The sequence below is a fragment of the Kryptolebias marmoratus genome, linkage group LG3, assembly GCF_001649575.2.
Source record: "Kryptolebias marmoratus isolate JLee-2015 linkage group LG3, ASM164957v2, whole genome shotgun sequence".
Lineage (NCBI taxonomy): Eukaryota > Metazoa > Chordata > Actinopteri > Cyprinodontiformes > Rivulidae > Kryptolebias > Kryptolebias marmoratus.
The window spans coordinates 13,070,029-13,090,986 of record NC_051432.1 but is presented as its reverse complement, the minus strand read 5'-3'; the positions used below and the strand labels follow the sequence as shown (position 1 = coordinate 13,090,986).

Genomic DNA, 20,958 nt, shown 5'->3' with positions numbered 1-20,958 from the left:
GGGGGGGGGGGGGGTTCCCGCCACGAACTGCTGGCGTCAGAACTGCCGGGTTCTCCGGAGAGGTTCTGACTCCCCCCGTCACCTCCTCCTCCTCCTCCTCCCCCCCGCGCTGCGGAGCGTCGACACAGACCGCCAGCGTTGGGGCTTCAGTCGCTCGTTCTCGTCGGCTCTCCTCACGGTGCACAGATTAATTTTTTATTTGATTTTTTTCGATCATGTACTTTAAAAACAGCACCTTTTTATCCCCCCACCTCCTCCTCCACCTCCCCCGTTCTCCTCTCTGCACCTCCCAGCTATGCAACTTTAATCTATTTTCAGCTTTTTCTTTTTTTTTTTTAATGCTTTTTGTAGCTGATCGATTAAAAAAAAAAAAGAACATTTGACTGATCGATCCGGTCGTTCAGGGGGCTGGCGATCGAGAGAAAATGCTGATTTATTTTTTTTATGCTCTGTAATTTTTGTTTTTATCCCTTCCAATATCGAAACTACTGTAGAAGTGGGTCGGTGGAGTTTAAGTCGTGAATGTGTGCCTGAGTGTAAGCGAGGAAAACGAAAACCCAAACCCCTCCTGATCCCGGCTGTGAGCTGCCATTTTGTTGAGCTGCTTTTCGTTTTTTTTTGTTATTCTTATTATCACGACTGGAAATCTGTTTGTTCTGCAGCAGCTAATCGAGCCGTGTGTCCCCGAGGCCATGTACGAGTCTTCAACTGAATTTTATTAATTTTGGGGTTTTTTTGTATTTATTTCAAAACACAAAACCGAGAGTGGACGATTTCATTCAGAACCGGAGCTGTAATTTTGGCAAATACAGTCTAGAGAATGTTTAAAAACGAACTAAAATCTTGTTGTTTTTATTTTCTCTCACAGATTTGACTTTACCTCTCGTTCCTCTCATGGTTTCCTCCCACATCTTTGCACATAAAGGTTTCCGCTCAAATCCGAGGCCCTCGCCTCTCGATCAGCATGAAGTGGGTCAGCTAGTAGAAACTAACTATTAGTAGTTTTCCTCTCAGCTGTCTTAGTTCAGGTTTTTTAATTTCATACGACTGCAGCATCGTCAGGAAGGTTCAGGTGTTTAAACAGACATGCTAATCTTTATTACCAGACAAAATAATAGTTCATATCATAAAAAGAGGCTGTTTCTGTGCAGTCAGGGACGTATTTGTAGGTTTGAACACACGCCGCCTGCAGTTTTCTACTCAGTGCTGCAATATCCTTCTGCTTTGTTTTGGTTTTTGTTTGTTTTTTTTTCCCCCAGATTTGGCTCGTTTCAGGTGTCACATCGTGGCCTGCACGTCTGCGAGGATCCAGAGAAAACCCCGCTCAGACCCTCTTGTTCTCAGATGTCGGGGAACGTCAAATTTAGTAGCATCTCGGGGTATTCAGGTGTGAAGTGTGAGACGTACTTATGGAGAATTGATGGTTTCACTTATATAACGTTAGTAAATATAAAACAACAACAACATGGGTTTACGGGTTTAATCGGTGAAGAACCTGAATCTGGGTGCTGAGGCTCCTGTGGGGAGGCTGAGAAGAAGCAGACTCGGTGTAGGTTGGCCCTGTCCAGTCCTGGTCCTGCAGGACGGTGCTCCTCCAGGACCAGGACTGGACAGGGCTGGTCCTGGAGGAGCACCGTCCTGCAGGTTTTAGGTGTTTCTCTGCCCTTCAGCAGGTCTTCAGGTTCTGCAGACTCAGTCATTCAGATCAGGTGAGTCAAAGCAGAGAAACATCTAAACCACGCAGGGCAGAGGCCCTCCAGGACCAGGACCAGGGACCACCGCAGTGGATGAATGACCTGGTCGGTGTGTGGACTCCCAGGTGGCTCCATCCATCTTCTACCGTTTATCTGCGGTCAAGTCCCCGAGGTCCAGGAGAGAAACCCGGGCGTCCTTCACTCCAGCTCCTCCAGGGAGTTCTGGGTCCACCCGGGGTCTCCTCCCAGTGGGACGTACCTGGAGGACCTCCAAAGCGAACCACCTCAGCCGGATCCGGGATCTGGTCCTTTCAGTCATGACCTCAGGTGAGATAGGTTGGGCGTGTTGAGTTCAGAGACGATAACCAGTCTGCCCCTCTGACCTCTGACATCATCAGGGCTCTTCGGGCCACACGAACGCCGCTCACTGGATAATTTCTCCTTTTTGGACCGTTCTCTTTAAACCCCAGAGGTGGTTGATCAGCAGTTTCTGAAACATCTGGCACCACGAACCACCTGGATCCTCGTTCTTCTTCATGCTGATGCTCGGTTTGAACTTCAGCAGGTCGTCTTCCCCACATCTAGGTGTCTACCAAGCAGAACAGGTGTTCCTGATGACGAGTTGTTGACGAGCGTGTACGCCCATAGAATGAACCCCGTTCTCCTAAAATTGATTATTCTCTGTGAAAATGAACCGTTGCCAAAAAAAAGGTGTCAGGAAATCTGCCTTCGTTGGCATGTTTGACTGAATAACTTCACACAGAGGAGCCGAAAACCAGACAGGTACAAAGTTTGGATAGAAAAAAAAAATTTTAAATCACGTTTAACGTTAATAAACGCAGCCGATAACCGGTGGAGATGAAGATCAGTCTTTTTTTCTTTCCTTTCTCACTCTGTGTCACTGATGGAAACAATTTTGATCCCCTGGGGATAATTAAAAAAAAAAAAAAAATCAGAAAAGCCCCCGAAAAATGTTAACATTTTATTTACAAAGTTTTTTTTGTCATACAGAAAGTAAAAATGTAGCTACAACCTTGATTTGTGCAACAGGCTGCCACACTAAAAACCATGGCCTGCTGGTTGCACGGCTGCTATAGCAATAATTTTATTGGGAAAAAAAAACAAGGAACAGAAAAAAAAAGAAAATTAAAAGAAATAATAAACCCAACAACAACAAAAAATAATAATTCATTCAACGAAATATTAAAAACACAGAACCAAAACTAGATACCAGTCCCAAAGTCCTCACGGGGCGGGGGAGGGGGGGTCGACGAGTGAAACGGTGGAATGATGAGCGGCGGCGGTGGCCTGAGAACCTCGGGTGGGGGAGAGGGGGGGNNNGGGTGGGGGAGAGGGGGGGCAGTGGGTGGGGTGAGGCGGAGGGTGTTAGGTGGCTCTCAGTTCCTTGCAGGGTTAAAATAAAAACAACAAATTAAAATAATAATAAAAAAAAGGAAAAAGAAAGGAGGGGTGGGCGGCTCCGCTCGGCCCACCCGTCCGTACAGTCCTGATCGTAAAAAGAGCGCAGAGCTGGAGGGGAGAGGAGTTGTTGGAGGGCGGACGTTCGGGTTTGTGGTGGTGTTGTGGTGGTGGGGGGGGGAGAGGACGACTCGCTTTCAGTTTCGCCTTCAATCGTCATCTTCGTCGTCGTCGTCCTCGTCGTCATCTTCGGGGTCTCGCTTTCTCTTCTCGCCTTTGTTGGTTTCTGCTTCTGCAGGCAAAGAGGAAATCTGCGTCACAAAGGGGCGCAAAGATGGCCGAAACCACAACCCCACCCCCCGACTCCCAGGAACAACAAACAACAAACCTGAACTTTTAGTGCTCCGGGTTAGTCAACAGTTAGATACACTATAGTGCCAAAAGTATTCGCTCACCCACCCTAATCATTGAATTCAGGTGTATAAAATCAAGCCCAGACTGCTTCTACAAACACCTGTGAAAGAATGGCTCGCTCCCAGCAGCTCTGTGACTTCCAGCGTGGTACCGTGACAGGAGGCCACCAGTGCAGTAAGTCCAGTCGAGACATTTCCTCACCTCTAAATATTCCACAGTCAGCTGTTAGTGGTGTTATAACAAAATGGAAGCGGTTGGGAACGACAGCAGCTCGGCCACGTAAAACCACAGAGTGGGCTCAGAGGATGCTGAGGCTCATGGTGCACAGAAGTCACCAACGTCCTGCAGAGTCAACAGCTGCAGACCTCCAAACTTCACGAGGCCTTCAGATCAGCTCAGGAATAGAGAGCCGAGCGGCTGAATCCAAACCTTCCATCACTGAGAGCAAAGCTTCAGGTGCGGTGGAGTAAAACACGACACCACTGGACTGTAGAGCGGTGGAGACTTGTCCTCTGGAGGGACGAATCACGCTTCTCTGGATGAATCTGGGTTTGGCTGCTGCCAGGAGAACGGTTCTTGTCTGACAGCGTTGAGCCAAGTGTAAAGTTTGAAAAGGAGGATCATGGTGTGGGCTTGTTTTTCAGGCGCTGGGCTCGGCCGCTTTGTTCCAGTGAAAGGAACTCTTAATGCTTCAAGATACCGAGACATTGTGGACAATTTCATGCTCCTAGCTCTGTGGGAACAGTTTGGGAACGGCCTCTTCGTGTTCCAACATGGCTGCCAGAGCACAAAGCAAGGTCCATAAAGACATGGAGGAGTGAGTTTGGTGTGGAAGAACTTGACCGGCTGCACAGAGTCCTGACCTCAGCCTGACAGAACACCTTTGGGATGAATTAGAGCAGAGACTGAGAACCAGGCCTTCTGTCCAACATCAGTCTGACCTCACAGATGAGCTTCTGGAAGAATGGTCCAAAATTCCCAGAAACACTCCTAAACCTGTGGAAAACCTTCCCAAAAGAGCTGAAGCTGTTATAGAAGCAGAGTGGGCCAACATCAGATTAAACCTTATGAATTAAGAATGAGACATCACTCAAGTTCATGAGTGTGAAAGGAGGCGAGTGAATACTTTTGGCAGTGTAGCTTATATACATAAGTCCTCAACTGAGAATTATTTCAGCTAAAATTCTTTAAAAAAGCTGAATAAAAATGTTATATTTCATAAAAAACTTCTAACATATACTGTAAATACACTGCAAACAATCAACTTTGTATCTTTTTCTAAAACTGTCCACATTAAAGTTAAACAAGCACGAAGTTGTGCTTTGCTGTGGTGCGTTCAAGGACTGCAGGAAGGGGGGGGGGGGTGTTTTATGCTGCTGCTCACTGCTTCCAGTCACACATGGAACTGAAGCCTCCTGATACAGCAGGTTTAAAGTTTAACCCTCTCCTGTCTCTTCTTCCTCCGTCTCTAATGTTAATGTGGGCGTTTCTCGCCACCCGGTGGCCGGTTGTGGGTATTACAGCATGTTTGTTTGAATCAATGAGAAATGGTAATCATGTAAACTGAGAAAAAACAATATATGCAGCAGTGAAAACAATAAATAAGAAATAATTGAAAATCATCTTCACCCCATAAAATATACCTCACTGTTCTGTGTTGTCTCAGATTACACTCTCGCACAGATCTGAGATTTAAAATCAACAAGAGAACGAGAACCGAGTGAAGGCATCTTAAAAGGAGCTACATACCCTCTTCGTCTTCATCCTCATCTTCATCCTCCTCCTCCACTTCTCCATCTTGGCCAAATTCTTCCTCCTTGGGTGACAACATTTCACAAGAAAACAACCAAATAAAGATCGTAAAACCTTCCACCAAGTCTTTTCTTTTTTTAAATGTACTTTTATTTACCTCATCTTCACCACTGACTTCCTCATCATCCTCCTCTCCTTCTACCTCCTCTTCGTCCTCCTCATCGTCCTCATCCTCATCAAAGTCCTCCTCCTCTCCATCTTCATCTTCCTCCTCTATAAGTGTCACAAAGAGCAGCAGCAGCAGCCTGTCAGTCACTTTCAGTCAACACCGAGCATTTATTTATCTGTTACCGCAGCGAACTCGGCTCGTTTTCTGAAGCAACATCAGGTCCGGGGGCCTCAATTTAGAAAACCGGCGTACGTCGCTTTCCACGCAAAGGTTGGCGGGAAAATGTGCGGGGTCCCTCACGCCCACTCTGAGCCATGCGTACCGTGAACGCTCGTTCTGGAGACGGGAGGGAAATGGCGACACCGACGGTGAAGTGGGGAGTTGAAGCCGAACTCCATCGGACGACAACACTTCCATGATCGCCATGGCGTGTGGTGTGCTGCTCAACGTGGCGCTGAGGCACGGCGTCCATCTCCCTCCTCCTCGGGAGGATGACCCCAACCCGCGGCGCCCCCTCCCCAACAACAGAGGAAGTCACGAGACGGCAGTAAGGTTCACTTTTTATTAACGAGTTCTCTTAATGAGTTTGACATGTCAGACACGACGTCACACAATCTGCTCAGCGCTGCTCGGATTTGTCTCAGCTCGTTAATGGTTTCCCTCTGATTTTCCAGAACAGCACTTGTCAGCACGCTGCCTCCAGACACGTTGCATGCTTAGGGCACACAGGTGCTGGGGACAGCCGGACCCTCAGCAGCAACCTGCTCTGGCGGCGGCCGATCAGTCACTTACTTTTTGCCTCCACCCTGAGATCTGACCTCTTTTTCTTCACCCCAGTCCTCTCTGTCCCACTCACTGGATTAACCGTGATAACGACGCATTTCTGCTCAAAATGCTTCCTTTTATTTGTAACGCCACTACGCACTACTCCCAAAAATGATATTTTCACATTAACACATCCATTTCTGCCTCGGTGAAATGTTGTTTCTTCGCTCTTTTCTCCGTGGTTGCCATTGGTAACCATGAGAAAAATACACCAAAACACTCACGAGGTGCTTTGCATCGACCATTTATGGTTGAATCTTGGCGTCAGGGGGGCGGGACCTTGTGAGGTACAGGTGTGCGTGCGCATGATTTTATAAATCTGGATATTTTTTTTGTTGTTGTACGCCATTTACGTCTTTCGGGCATACACAGACTTTTAGTACAGATCCTATGCAGCGTTTTCTAAACGAACCCATGGGAAGACTCGCTGCGCGCCTCACCTTCGTCTTCTTCGTCCACGCCGTCTCCTTCCACCTCCCCGTCAGAGTCGGAGGCTTCCCTGTCCTCCATGTCGTAGCCGTCCAGGTAGGTGAGCTGAGGCAGCAGCTTGAAGACGCTCTCCCTGTAGTCGTTAAGGTTCGTTACTTCACAGTTGAACAGGTCCAAGCTCTTCAGGTTGTCCAGGTTTTTCTGTTGGATCAGACGCAGAGGCACGCCGAGGTTAGAGGCCGCCGCTGAACCCGAAACCCCGGGGCGCGGGGTCACACCATCATCCCGACAGCGGCTACAAGCACACCGAACAACAACCGAAAGTTCTGCGACACACAACGCAAAATGGCTGCCATTTTGACCCAAGACACGAACGAGGACAAACACAACATCGGCGCTGACTGGGGCAAAGCCCGTGGGAGGTTTGCCAACTCCCAGATACACACCAACGGCTCCAACGTGCTGATGTCTTTCAACTTGTTGCCACTTAGGTTTAGATGTGTGAGGTTGGGGAGTTTCTCTGCTAAAACGTCGAGGCCGCCGCTGATTCTGTTGTCGCTCAACTCCAGCTGAAAGACGGGAGAGGTTACTGCAGCCGACTCGCCTCACAGCTCAACACTCGTGCAGGGGAATATGCCGCAGGGCGGCCTTACCTTTTTCAGTTTTCCTAGTTTAGGTAGATTGGACACGGACATTAGGCCAACGTTTATCAAACTGAGAAACTCCAGGTTGACGAACTCGGCTGTGAGGCCTTCGATTTTCCCTTCCACCGATCGACAATTATCGAGGACGAGTTCCCGCACCTGAAAAATATATAAAAAAAGGACACCATCATGTAAAAGACCGCCCTGTGTGTTTATTAATACCACCACAAATATACAACATTTAATACATACGTTTCCCCGACACGTAAAATACTCACAGCTAAAATGGCTCCAACAATAAGTCAAGCTTTTTCAAACACGGAACAGTTTCGAGTTTAATTTGAAATACTGTGCATAAAGAAAGTTTTATGAAAAAATGTAGCGCATTTATTAAGTAAAGAGCTTATTTTTTTAAATAAAGACGACATGTATGAGGTCCAAATTATAGAAGTTGTTATTGATAACCTGAAAACCAAGAATACTGATAGAAACACAAGGAATTTCTTTTTCAATTTGTGTTTTAAATTAAGAAGATAAAGTCGCAGAGCAATAAATTTACACTTTATTTGTCTTTTATATGTACAAGTGTTTTTAAAAACATGCAAACAGTTTTATTGAGACTCATAAAGGTCATAAATATATTAGGAATTTAGCTAATGGCTTTATTAGACGTTTAGATTCCAGTTTGGGAAATTTATGCAAATTTGTGCGTTTTAGCTAGACGTCTAATTAGCATATTTACACATAAATGTTCCCCTCATTTTTTTTAAGATATAGTTTAATACGAAATAAACCACACTAGGAAAAGTTGGATAGCGATAATGGTTTACTTAAAAAGTTTATTATTCGCACGTAATACCTATAATAATAATATTACCAATTTTGTTGCTTTAATTAACACAAAAACAAGTCTTATGGCGGAGTTGGTCCGAGTCAGTTAAAGCTCGTGCTAGTTGCGCAATTAACCGTTGGGCAAAAAAAAACGTCAAAGTTGTTAACCGTCAAATATGAGAATTACTGAAATAAAACACTCAAACAGACGGTGTTTTTCGTTCTAAATGGACTTCCCGGCACTGTGCTTTTATTCAGCCGTCACGAACAGTCGGTTTATTTCTTAAAAAATAAATAAAAAAGCCGAGCCGCAGCTATCCCCCGGCCCGCCGATGCAGTCACTAATGACAAATGCAATGATTTTTTTGGGAGCTAACTCGCTAACGGCTAACCGTTGCCCCCTTTTAAACGCTGCCGAGCAGCGGAGGAGCTGCTTAGAGAGCTCCGTCTGCCCGCCATTACACCAGCGGAAAGGATTGCGAATACACCCATTAGAAAAGATTTTTTTTCTTTCTCTCGATTAAACCAGCTTTCATGACTGGGGAAAAAAATGGAGTATTCCTCGTCGTCGAGTGAACGACCGAAATTGCCAGATTATTAAAGACTCGCTTTCGTGTCGAAGTTGCGAGGAGAACGGAAATCTTGTTTTGAGGGGAGGGGAAAAAAACAAAAAACAAAGATGGAGACGGTTCCTTTCGCGCAGGGCTTCAAAGACGACAGAATGACAACATGGCGAACCCAGCAGCTACAGTATGCAGCTCTCTGAGCACTCCCGTGGCGGAAAGTCATGTCAAGAACGAGCAATTGCAGTTGCTTGAACGTTAACAGACAACTTATGTTTCGATGTGGGGAACTTTATGTTTTAATTCATGCATGGGCTCGAGCGGAAATGCCGACCGTCGACTCTTCGGTTGCCCACGCACGAAGCGCGGCGCACCGGATCTCCGTGTCGCCCCGGCGGGCTGGCTCGGTTATAATGCAGCCGCCGTCCCCCCACATCGACTTATGTTTTTATTACAAATGACACACGTAGCCTCAGTGGCGATTACTAGAGCATAGAAATGTAAAGTTTAAAGCCTGCAGTCGGATACATTGGGTTGTCTGATTGTTGTAGGGAAGGGGGGTAATATGGCGGGAACGAACTCGTAAGTTAGCTGGCCGCTGTTGCCTGACGGTGAATAATGGGAGCACCAGACTTCATTTAAAAAACACGCGATTTTAGACGAGCACTGACAAAAAGAAAACATAGCGACTGTGTAACCGAGAAAGCCTTTAACAGAAACGTTTATTGGACATTACTAGCCAAAACGTATGTTTTATAAAAGAAAAAAAAACTTGAAATGGTAGTGGATATTTATTTTGTACCATCTGTATCTACTGTCTAATGTTGGAGTAACGGCGACTTAGCCGATGTGTAGGTAGATTTATTTTTTTTATTTTTCGCTGATTATTTATTTTTTTGACTGCAGCGTTTCAACACACGGGAGCGTGAGGATACACGCGTGAGGAACCCCGTCGTTCGGCAAACTTAATTTAGGCTTTCGGGTGTGTATTTGTGCTATAGTGAGAGGAGAGGAGGTGGGGGGAGAAAAGCGCCGATTTTAGCAGTTTGTGCTAGCAGCAAACATGGCTTCCGAGGACTGTATGGGCATATAGCGCCGTGTGTGTGTATGTGTGTGTGCGGCGGAGGAAGCAGCTTTTAACCGATGTATCAGCGGGGAAAAAAAAAAGAAAAATATAAGTTAAGTGATTGCGCTACGACGGCCGGGGCAGGAGCCGAACCGTGGGCGCAGCGAGGAGGCTGCGAAACGGTTAAAGCACTGCGATAATGTCCGCGAGCTGGCCGGGGGTAACCGCCGTTTGGAAGTAACCGTTGAAACGTCGCTTTTCGCCCCTCTTTCACTATCCGCCCAATCCACGAGGATTCGGCTGCTGGTGCTCGGTTGTTTGTTTTGCTTTTCTTTACAAATAAAACACACACACACTCCGACGCGAAGGAGAAATGAAACCCCCACCACCACCACCAAAAAAAAAAGAAGGAGAAGAAGAAGAAACCCATGTGGTCACCATTAGCTTCACAGGTCACTCGCAAAGCAAAGGGAGAGGGGGGGAAAAAGTCGCAAGGGCTGATTTTTCAACAAAAAAGAAGAAGAAGCACGACTCACATCAGACGGTGTCCTGTTTCTTAGCTCCAAGTGGATCCTCTTCTTCATGTCCATCTTCCTCTCTGCGAAAGTTCAAACTTTTCCCTCTCTCTCTCTCTCCCTGTTGTTGTCGTCTGCTTTGTTTTATTTATTTTCTGTAATATATTTTTTTCTTTCCCGCTCCAGTCCAAAGGCAGAGATGCCCCTTACAGAGGGAGAACACAGGGCTGTGTAACGAGCCGAGCCGAACGCTTAAGTTAGTCGGAGAGAGGGGAAACCATGGAGGGAAACGGGACTGAAACAAAAATACACGCCCAACAGCGCCACCCGCGGCCAGAGGCGCACATCGCACCCCCCGCTCCTCCTGAAAGGCCAATGCAGTCAGAAAACATGACGCTGCCCCCCTGAAAGGCGCTGCTGCTGCTGCTGCCGTGGTGCAATTTTACTCCTTGCGAAGACAACTGGGCTGTTCGGGGACATGACAGGACTCTCTGTTTGTGTTTAAATCTGTACAGCAGAGCCCCCCACCCTCCAAAAAAAAAAGTAGGTCAACTTTAAAATTCAAAGCTGGGGCTTCTTGGACTGAACATATGCTTTGAATGTGACTCAAACCTGTTGCCTAAAGAGGCAAAAAAAAAAACATGTTTATTTGTTGTCTCTGATGCATCTTTCCTCAAATAAACTCAGTGCTGTTTTTTTTTTAAAAAAATGTCTGTTTTTTTCCCTTTTCCTCCAAAGCTGAAAGTGAGCCGGGTGTATTTGGTGTGCAGCAAAGAGAGCATTGTGCATGTGGAGGGCAGGGCACCCCCTCCTTTCAACCCCACCCCTCCACTTCCTGACACATCCGAGCCCCTGAAGGCACCGTGGGGGAGGAGGTGGGGGACAGCTGGACCTGACCGAGGAGCGTCCCCCCCAAAGAAACCCTGACCAACAATCAGGTTCAGAGCTGCAGCTTTCTGTGAACATATCAGGCAGCCTTTAAAAAGGTTAGAGACATAAAAACCCACAGCATGTCGCCTCACGGCTCCACCCTCGGCCTGTAGGGGGCGCTGTAACTTCATTTATTTGGTCACTTTCTGCACAGACGTGCCTCAGTTCTCAGAGTTTTCTGTGTTGCGTTCACTGACAGCCCTGCGGTGCGTTCACTGACAGCTCTCTGCTTTCAGCTGCTGTTTTATTCAGACACACCTGAAGGAAATCAATGTTTGAATGAAGTTCGGTTGATTTTATTTGGGCTTTATATAGATAGATAGAGTTGTTGTCGCTTAATGAAGCGGAACACTAGGAACAAATATAAAAGTAACAAAAGGCTGGGTAAAAACGACTATGCACTAACAACCACTAGCAAAAGGTTAACAAAATGTCAAAAGTGGCAAAAGTCTAGCTAAAATTAGCGAAAGGCTAGTTAAAAGTATCAAAAGGTTAGCTAGAAGCTAAAATTGACAAAAAGTTAAAAGCAGGAAGAAGCGAGCTAAAGTAACTAAAAACTGATTCAAAGAATCTAAATTTTAGCTCAAAGATAAAAGTAAAAACCTAAAAGTGACAAAAGGCTCACTTAAAGCTGGAAGTAGCATGTTGCCAGCTAAATGTAGCAAAATGTTAGCTAAAAGGCAAAAATATCAAAACACTAGCTAGCTAAGGCTAGCTATAGAGCAAAAGGAGAGCTAAAAGTAGCAACACACTAACTAAAACCAGCAAAATGTTAGCTAAATGCTAAAAGTAGAAAAGGTCTAGCTACCAGTATCAAAAGACCAGCTAAAAGCTAAAAAGCTAATATTATGCTAAAATGCTATGCTAAAATGTTGCCTAAAAGTAGCAGGATGGTAGCTGAAAGCTCAAAGCAGCAGGTGCGCTGAAGCCGGAGGAGTTGATCAGTGTGTTTGAAAATATCTTTGAATAAAGTGAAGTATTTTGAACAGTTTAAAACTGAACGCCCCCCCCCCCCACACACACACACACACACACACACACACACTGTTGCAGGTTGAGTCCGCGCTGCGTTGGTCCGTCTCTCTCTGGCCTCCATGTGCTGAGAGGAGATTGAGAACCCTCCCCAACCCTCGCACAGATAAGACGGGTTTGTCCCCGCTCGAGTAACGAGACAGGTTTGTCCTCACCTCCTGTCCTGCTCTGCTGCTCCTTCGGCATGTTTTAGAGTAATACAAACATCACACACACACACACACACACGTGCGTTTGGAGTGTTGCTTTAATTGAAATCAACCACGAAGCTGAGGTGACGCGAGATGTCACGCTCAGACTGTGTTGAGAATGACCCTCAGCTACTACCACCCCAAAGTTTAGCTCAATATATTCTGTACAGCCGACTGAGTTAGAGCCGTTTTTGCGTCAGCTAATAACAATTTGCTGTGGTGGCCATTTTTAATCGGATTTCCCTCCAAAAGTTCACCAGCCGCAGACGTCCATCCGGTGATTATTTCCTGAGCGTTTCACCCAGAGGGTCATAAGGGTTTTTTTTGGTAACTGACTCTCGGCTACTACCGCGCCGAATGTCAGCTCGGTAGCCGCAGCGCCGGCCGAGTCGTGGGTCTTCTCCAGGAAGCCGGTCGGCTGCAGAAGCGCCGCCGCTGATTTTCTCCCTGGAAGTGTCGTCAAAGTCCGCCCGGAGGTGAAAGTTTACATGTGGCAAAAAGAAAAATAAAAATAGCCTGGAAGTAGTTCTTTCATTGCAATATTTTCATTCCCCCTTTCACACACAAACCAACCCCCCCACCCTCCTCCTCCTCCTGGTCCGGGTCTAACAGAACCGTGCCAACTCCTCCAGCTTTACAAACATGATAAGGGCCGAGGCGCAGGAACTCTCCCAGCTCGGCGGTAATGGTTAACCAGATAATTCGTCTGGGGGGCGGGAGCAGACGGCAATCAGAGGTCTCTTCTCTCCTTCCTCACTGCTCTTCGCGCCTTCCCTTGAATTCATTCATCGCCGCGGGCAGAATGGAGGAGACGTCGCCGCCGGAGAGCAAACCGGAGCCCAAAGCCCCGGACAAGGAGGAAGGTGACTGTCGCTGGGACGCCCTTTTAGGGGTCATTCCCACTTTCCTGAGAGACGGCTGGTTTGTTTACATGTAGCTGAACAAACCTTACTTTTCTATCACGAATAAGAGCAAACTTTAAAAAAACACAGCAACAAAGTGTATTTTTTTGGCTTCATGTAACCGTTCGGTTCGTCCGGCTTCTGTGTTTCAGGTGGAATCCGCCGCAGACTGAGAGACCGCGACCTGCTCAGGAAGAGGAAGGCCGAGGCGGAGGAGAAGGAGACTAACCAGTGGGTTTTTGGGTAAATTGGTTTGAAAAAGACGAAACAAAGGCGAGCTCTGTGTCTGCCCTTTCAGGGTTCGGCCAAGGCGGACGCGGTAAAACGTCCGCGGCCCGTGGCGCTCGCTATCAGCTCCTTCCAGCTGCTTATCGCTGCTCTGTAGTTTCTGTTGTTTGTGGAGCAAGAGGCAAGCAAAGGTTGCTCCGGCGGCTCTTTTGACAGCCCGGGTCCCCCGCTCGGGGGACTTTGTCCTGTTAGCTCAGAGTCGATGCGCTCGCCGCCGCCGAGGTTAACCACTTCTGCTCTTTCAGGGTGGAGAGCCAGAGGAAGAGGTCGAGGGCCGAAAACAAGAGCGGCGCCAAGAAGAGAGGGAGGCCCAGGAAGGCCGAGGGGCCGGCTGTCCCGGAGCCGGCAGCCGTGGGGGAGACTCTTGAGGGCCCCGCCGACCCCTCTGCCTTCATCTCCGATCAGATCTTCCAGTCTCTGGCGTCCATCCAGGCCGTGGAGCTGCAGCCAGCTCCTCCGGCGCCGACGCTCCAGTCGGTCTTCGTCAAGTCTGCCGCGGACCCGGTCCCCGTCCCAGATCCGGCTCCGTCCCAAGACCCTGTCCCAGCAGTGGTTCTCACTCCCCAGGTGGAGACGCTGTACACGGAGTCGCAAGGCGGGGAGGTCCCCGACCAGGTGCTGATCGAGGACCTGGGTCCAGATGAGGAGGAAGAGGTGTCCCCGACGCAAGACAGGGGAGACAACGAAGGTAGGACTGGTGGACCCGTCCCTCTGATGACCCCCGTCCCTCTGTCTTCCTGTTAAAAATTTATCTTTGTTTTTGTTCTCAGGTCTGAATGACACTCTGCTGATGGACGGTCCCGAGCCGGACAGGATGTACTCGGTTGCCGCGGTGACCGCTCCTCTCCTGCCTCACGAGTTCCTCCCGGGAAGTTCGTTGTAGTTCAGACTGAATCAACTCGTCACATCAGAACATGCGAAACGAGAAGTGTCTGAGTAACAGTCTGTCCAGGGGGAGTTTTATTCACCGAAGAAAGTAAATATTTTGAGCTAATATTATTATTATTATTGTTATTGTTGTTTTTAAAAAGGCATAAATTCAGAGCAGACCTGTGTGGTTATTTATTTGAGACTTTATGAATCCAAGCTCGCTCTTTTTGTGTGTGTTTTGCAGTTTAGTCAACAGTCAATTTAGCTTGCATTTTTTAAGAAGAACAACTAGTAATGCATTTGTAATTGTGGACTCTTTAAAATGTGAACTTGTAAAAAAAAAAAAAAAAATCATTAAATAAAATCACCTGCTTCTATCAGATATTGTAGTTCGTTTCATCTGTGTCTTCAGTGTGGAGCGCTTTAATTTGATCCGGTTTTAATAAAGTTCTTCTTCCATCGGCTGTTCCCTTTTCAGGCGTCTCCACAGCGTCTAACTCTGTCCTCTGCGTCCTCTGTCCTCCCTCCAACTACTTCCATGTCCTCTCTAACTGCATCCATATGTCTCCTCTCTGTCTCTAACATCCTTCTACCAATCTACCCACTGTCCCTCCTCTGCACATGTCCACACCATCTCAGTCTGGCTTCTCTAACTTTATCTCCCAGTCCTTCAACCTGTGCTGGACCTCTGATGACCTCCTTCCTGATCCTGTCCATCCTTGTCCCTCCCAGGGAAAACCTCAACGTCTTCCGCTCTGCCACTTCCTGTCTTGTCTCCTGTCTTTTTGTCTATAAACCGTCCAACGCGGCTGCTCTCACCTCTGTCTTGGAAACCTTTGCTGCCACCCTAAAAGCTATAAATGACACAGAAAATTGTTGAAAACAGAATCAGAAGAGCAAACGCGAGTTGGAGGAGTGGGCGATAACATTTTTACCCTTTCTCTGTGCGTCTGTCTGTCTGTTAGCAAAATATCTCCTGAACCACTGGAGGGATTTTAATGAAAACCCCGGGAAGCATCGTCAGATGTGGCATACTTGAAGCGTTTCGAACATTTTTACTGACGAACGTTAACAAAACACAACCTGTTCTCTTTACGTACTCAAAGAAACTGAATATTTTAAGACACAGCACAAACCCACAGGGTTCCCACTTTTATTTAAATAAAAAGCTCAAACACCCAAGTGCTTTTTAGATTTATTATATAAATTAAGGACATGAAGTGAGGTGCTAAAGTTTGAAGCCAACTAATCTGTTGTTTGTTGAGTTTTTTGCAACCAATGAGCCACATGTTGCCCTGAAGTGTACACAGTTTACTACATTTTTTTTGTAGTTTAACATAGTTTTACAAAATGAGCCTTGTGTTTTGTGATGTAAAACACTTTAAGGTCAAAAAATCGTGACAAACTTTCCTTTGCTTTTAGAATCTCCTGTGATCCAGCTGAACGTCTTTATGTCAAAAATGATACAAAATTCATCCAAACCTTTGGAAATATCTGAATACCGTGCGCCGAACTGATTTTGTATTTTCACAGTAAGTTTTCCCATCTGAAACACATGAATAATACTGGATAAATAAGAGCTGAAAGGACATTTTAGAAGAAGATTAAAGATGTACAGAATATAAATAGGTTCACGCTCAGAAATCTTGGCAAACGTCAGCTGTATGTTGGAATAAATGAAATAAATTCACGTCAAAGAGGCAATCTTATACAAACACAAACACTGGCCTAAACAGATTGATAATGAGCAGTCATAAAAATATAAGTAAGTTTGAACAATTATTAGAATTTCTGTTCTAAAATCCATGAAGGAATCCATTTCACCCGTCTACCACCACATCAAATTTAAGCTCAATCTTTCTGAAACTATTTTTGTGTTGGCTGATGTTGATTTGCTCTGAAATTTGATTAATCCTGAAACCTAACCAGTTGTAGATGTACTGTATTGTACAAAAAAGGCAGTGACATTAATGCTGCAACAATTGTCCAATTAAATAATAGGTGACTTAAAGCATCCCTAACAGTATACATTTATGACACTTTACAGCATTTCCATTTATTTAAAATTAGTGTCATGTAGAGTGTAATGTAAAGTATTTTTTTCTTTCTGTACAACATTCAGCTTCTTGCTGCTGCTGCTTCAAAGCTGACTGTGTTGCTGGTTTTGTTTTATTTTTTGTTTAAACTACTAAAAAAAAGTGTTTGTAGATTTATTTGTAAAATGTGAACCTGAGGAATATTTTAGTTATCAACATATTTCCTCTTATTAGTAATAGTTTAAATCACTTCTAACTTTTAGACAAATACAATATCATTTTATAAAATAATAAAAAAAGATAATCCTGTTTTTTTCTTTTCTTGTTCTTTTTTTAATTCAGTGAATGAGTCTCTCTGCTGCCCTCTGCTGACAGAAATATGGATGTGCGTGAGAATATGGAGGAAATTCGTCGGATATTTATGCGTCTCGCTTTACAAATAAAGTGTAAAGACAGTGAAATAGTTATGTAATAGCTTCATATAATGAATGTGCAATAAACCGAGTTGGTGTTTTAATCCCTCAGATCAGCAGCTTGTTTGTCGCAGGAATAGTTCTGGTTGGCCAACAACATATGATCCCATACACTTCCGGGTTGATCACGTTGTTTGGTTTTCTCGGTGTTTGTCTCCGTGGAGGCAGCGGCAGCTGAAAGCTAACAAAGTCATAACTTTTTTGTTTATTTTCCTCCTTTAAATAGGTAAAAATGAGTCCGCTGTGTGCCTGCTGCAGGCAGAACATCGACAAGCTGAACCAGCAGGTTTCTGTGATGCGCAAAGAAATAAAAAACCTCAGGTAATTACCACCTGACCACATGGACACATGGATATATATGTATAGTTATTTTTTCTTAATAAACCCAACACTGAACGCGTCCTCCTCGAAACAGGGGCGCTGGGAATGACTTGTTAAGTATGTGGCCTTTTAATTATAATTATTTGTGTGTTTTCTCTCAGACAGATGCTGGACAGTTCTGTCAGAGCTCATCGCAAACACCTGACATCTGTGCAGGCTGCTGTGTCAAAGATTGGCTTCTGTGAGAAAGATGAGGACCAGACACCTTCATCATCATCACCACAAGCTGCACTGGAGCAAGGTTTTTATTTGGATTCAGTTCAGACCAATAAATCAGCTCCAGCAAGATTACACCAGATAGCTTTAAGAAGTTCCATCCGTCCGTCCATCCATCCGTCCGTCCGTCCGTCCATCCGTCCATCCAGTACAACTCATGACAGTTTTTATTCAGTTCATTGATCACTTGAATAAAAAAAGGAATTAGAGATTAATTAGTAATGATTTGCAGTCATTTAAACCCCAAACTTTATTTTTAAAAAAGGCAGCACATCAGAAGTTGAAACCAAGTCAAGTCAAATTTATTTATATAGCACACTTTTCAGCAACAAGGCGGTTCAAAACATGAAAACTCAAAAACACAGAGATATCATGAAAACACACACAGCAATATAAAGTTAAAGTAAACATATCTAAAACATGAGCTAAGATCATCTAAATAGGACAGAAAACTAAAACTTATCTAAAACATACGAAGTCATACTACAGAGAAGTTGAAGATAAACTGAGGAAAACCAAACTGAGATATATTAAAAGCTAACAAAACCTTAACTAAGTTTTAAAAACCTCAGCTGAACAGATCAGAAGTGATAAAAGCTACAATTAACTAAATTAAACTAAACTAAAGGCTAACTAAGATGTAAAATCAAACATTTTAATAAAAAGCCAACTAAAAGTGTCAGTGTAAAAAATTAATTATAAATGACTCGTGTTGTGTTGGCTCGTGTCGATTAGCTGTGACGGCCATCTTGAATAAGCCAGACTCCAAAAGCCACATCGGTTGTAGATGTGGGTCCAGCGCTGAATTTCTACAAGCTTCGTTGAAATCCGTCCCGTGGTTTATTAGATATTATGCTAACAGAGGGACGAATGAACACAAATACATTTTACTGCCTGCCTTTCAGTGCGTAGTTGTAACAGCGATACCGCCCAGAATTAAGGAAATTTGTCTCATTAATGTCATAAAAGCGAAAGGTGAAAGGTCAGAGTGCTCCAAACCTGCAACACAGCAGGAACGTTTCATACAGTTTGTATTAAAATCCAGCTCAGGGGTCGGTGGCACGGTCTCATCATCCTGAGGCTGCAGGGTTCGAGCCGAGGTCGCGTCAGGAAGGGGATCCGGTGAAAAACAAATCTTCAAATGTTTCCTGTGAGCTCGCTCGCTGCGGCGTCCCCTGCAGGACTGGAGCAGCCCAAAGAAAAACAACAAAATATTAAAAAGAAGTCCCATTTAAGTCCACAGTGAACTGTCCTGCTCTTAAAGAGAGATTTCCATCAACAACATTTGGTACTTTGTGTGCTGCTTTTAATCATATTTAAGGCTCACATGATTGACATCAAACAATTTCCCTCCTTGTATTTTAGAAACTTGTGAGTTAAGTTCCTTCCCGTTTCACCTTCCAGGGACCATCCGCACGACGCCGATCGGTTACATCACTTCCTGTTTCTCCGCCAAGAACGGGACCCCCAGACAGCCCACCGTCTGCGGCCCGGCCCGGGCGCGGCTGACGATCCGGCGGAGCATCTTCAACAACGCTGAGCACGCCCTGCTGGGCCTGGACCAGTACTCCCACGTCTGGTAGGTTGCAGGCGGCTGCTGCGGGCGGGCGGAAGGGGTCGATTGTTCGACTCCGAAGGCGGATTTGTTCTTTAATCAAAGGGCGGCTGTCCACCGCCTCCTGCAGCTTCTCAGCTGGTTCTTATGGGTTTGTCAGGCTCACAGAACCTGAAACAAGAAGATTATTAACTTTCAAAACAATACAATGAACAAACTGCAGCTAAAATTAGTAAAGCTTTAGCTAAAATAAGCTAAAAGTAGCTCATATGTTTGTGATTATCTGTCTGCATTGATGGTGAATGTGGGGGGTTTGACGCATCGTTTTGTGTGTTTCCGCAGGATCATTTTCCTCTTTCACAAAAACGGACGGCCCAGCTCCAGAGCCAAAGTGAAGCCCCCCAGGCTTGACGGCCGGCGGGTGGGCGTGTACTCGACCCGCAGTCCCCACCGGCCCAACGCTCTGGGCCTGACGCTGGCCCGGCTGGAGGGAGTCACAGGTGAGTGTCAGGCAAAGGTTTCTGAGTACTGTGAAACCCGCAGAAATGGTTTTATTTCTCAATGTAACGGTTGTTTTGTTGTTGTTTTGTTATGAACTCAGTGACATTCTGCCAGATGAGCTTGTTTACTGATCCTCCTGACTGCCAGTACAGGGTCGGCCATTTCTATGGATACACCTTAATAAAATGGGAATGGTTGGTGATATTAACTTCCTGTTTGTGGCACTTTAGTATATGGGAGGGGGAAAACCTTTCGAGATGGGTGGTGACCATGGCAACACTTTTGAAGTTGGCCATTTTGGATCCAGTTTTTGTTTTTTTTCAATGGGAAGAAGGTCATGTGACACATCAAACTTATTGGAAATTTCACAAGAAAAACAACGGTGTGCTTGGTTTTAACGTAACTTCATTCTTTCATGAGTTGTTTACAAGTTTCTCACCACTTATAAAATGTGTTCAAAGTGCTGCCCATTCTGTTGGATTGTCAATGCAACCCTCTTCTCCCACTTCCTGTGGATTGGTCGTCATGGGCTAGTTGAATGGCCCCCCAAGATCTCCCGATTTGACCTCCTTAGACTTTTATCTTTGGGGTCATCTATAGGCAATTGTCTGTGCTGTGAAGATACGAGATGTGCAACACCTGAAACTACGGATGCTGGAAGCCTGTGCTCGCATTTCTCCTGCGGTGTTGCTGTCAGTGTGTGAAGAGTGGGAAAAGAGTGGGGAATATTTTTATAGTTTGTTCACTAATTTATCCTGATGTTCAATAAGTGGCTTTTAGCTTCTGTAAACCGATGTTCAGCAGATTATAATCATGCTGGAAATATCGGCACCGAACTTCACTGCTAATGAGTTTAGTCATGAAATGATGTCAGCTTCTGTGATTTCTTTATTAAAGGGAATGGTGAAACGTGATCGTTACACAAGTTCTGTACGCAGAGATTTTACTAATCTCAGTTTGTACAAACTCCTCAGGAACACGAGGAACTAACTTTAAATAAAGCTCAGATAAATTTACATCATCATCAGCATCAGCAGTGAAGATAACAACCCTGTAGTATTTTCAAAAAAAAGTTAAAAAACAAAAACAACTGGACTTCTATTCTGTAGCTAAAGACGTTTCGCTTCTCATCCGAGGAGCTTTCTCAATTCAGAAATAGAGAGTGTGGAGTTGAGCTTTTAAAGCTGAGATGTGATGTAAGCTGGATTGCTTGCAAATTGTTCTCACTCTCCTAACAATGGAGGCTCGTTAGAATCCTTGTC

General features: G+C 45.4%; 3 protein-coding genes across 6 annotated transcripts in view; 2 read left to right on the top strand and 1 right to left on the bottom strand.

Moving 5' to 3' along the window:
- Positions 1–3,041: 3,041 nt before the first annotated feature.
- anp32b (acidic (leucine-rich) nuclear phosphoprotein 32 family, member B) lies at positions 3,042–10,992 on the bottom strand. Of its 3 annotated transcripts, none has more exons than XM_017406584.2 (7): positions 10,343–10,992; positions 7,356–7,505; positions 7,149–7,271; positions 6,714–6,903; positions 5,437–5,552; positions 5,277–5,352; positions 3,042–3,405 (listed from the first exon to the last, which is right to left on the bottom strand). In XM_017406584.2, the coding sequence occupies exons 1-7, from the start codon at positions 10,394–10,396 to the stop codon at positions 3,323–3,325; spliced, it is 792 nt and encodes a 263-aa protein (XP_017262073.1). In that variant the 5' UTR covers positions 10,397–10,992; the 3' UTR covers positions 3,042–3,322. The 3 variants fall into 3 exon arrangements, with proteins under 3 accessions (XP_017262073.1, XP_017262081.1, XP_017262090.1); XM_017406592.3 differs by having other exon boundaries at positions 5,277–5,343; positions 10,343–10,990; XM_017406601.3 differs by lacking the exon at positions 10,343–10,992 and adding an exon at positions 7,625–10,300.
- A 321-nt stretch (positions 10,993–11,313) lies between these two features.
- On the top strand, positions 11,314–14,916 carry hemgn (hemogen). Of its 2 annotated transcripts, none has more exons than XM_017406574.3 (4): positions 11,314–13,337; positions 13,529–13,607; positions 13,910–14,352; positions 14,435–14,916. In XM_017406574.3, exons 1-4 carry the CDS (start codon positions 13,160–13,162, stop codon positions 14,545–14,547), a joined length of 813 nt encoding a protein of 270 aa, XP_017262063.1. In that variant the 5' UTR covers positions 11,314–13,159; the 3' UTR covers positions 14,548–14,916. The 2 variants fall into 2 exon arrangements, with proteins under 2 accessions (XP_017262063.1, XP_017262054.1); XM_017406565.3 differs by having other exon boundaries at positions 13,529–13,619.
- A 2,233-nt stretch (positions 14,917–17,149) lies between these two features.
- Positions 17,150–20,958, top strand: part of trmo (tRNA methyltransferase O) — a 5,865-nt gene continuing 2,056 nt past the window's right edge. The window contains exons 1-4 of the mRNA XM_017418457.3: positions 17,150–17,364; positions 17,526–17,665; positions 19,045–19,219; positions 19,538–19,695. Of these exons, the coding sequence (XP_017273946.1) occupies positions 17,276–17,364; positions 17,526–17,665; positions 19,045–19,219; positions 19,538–19,695 (562 nt within the window). The 5' untranslated portion in view covers positions 17,150–17,275. The remainder of the gene's footprint in view (positions 17,365–17,525; positions 17,666–19,044; positions 19,220–19,537; positions 19,696–20,958) is intronic.

Coding starts and splice junctions, on each gene's coding strand:
- anp32b (XM_017406584.2), bottom strand. CDS start 10,396: ATGGACATGAAGAAGAGGATCCACTTGGAGCTAAGAAACAGGACACCG. Junction 5,353..5,436: donor AAGTCAGTGGTGAAGATGAG/GTAAATAAAAGT, acceptor TGTGAAATGTTG/TCACCCAAGGAGGAAGAATT. Junction 3,406..5,276: donor TGAGGATGAAGACGAAGAGG/GTATGTAGCTCC, acceptor CTTTGCCTGCAG/AAGCAGAAACCAACAAAGGC.
- hemgn (XM_017406565.3), top strand. CDS start 13,160: ATGGTTAACCAGATAATTCGTCTGGGGGGCGGGAGCAGACGGCAATCA. Junction 13,338..13,528: donor AGCCCCGGACAAGGAGGAAG/GTGACTGTCGCT, acceptor TCTGTGTTTCAG/GTGGAATCCGCCGCAGACTG. Junction 13,620..13,909: donor ACTAACCAGTGGGTTTTTGG/GTAAATTGGTTT, acceptor CTGCTCTTTCAG/GGTGGAGAGCCAGAGGAAGA.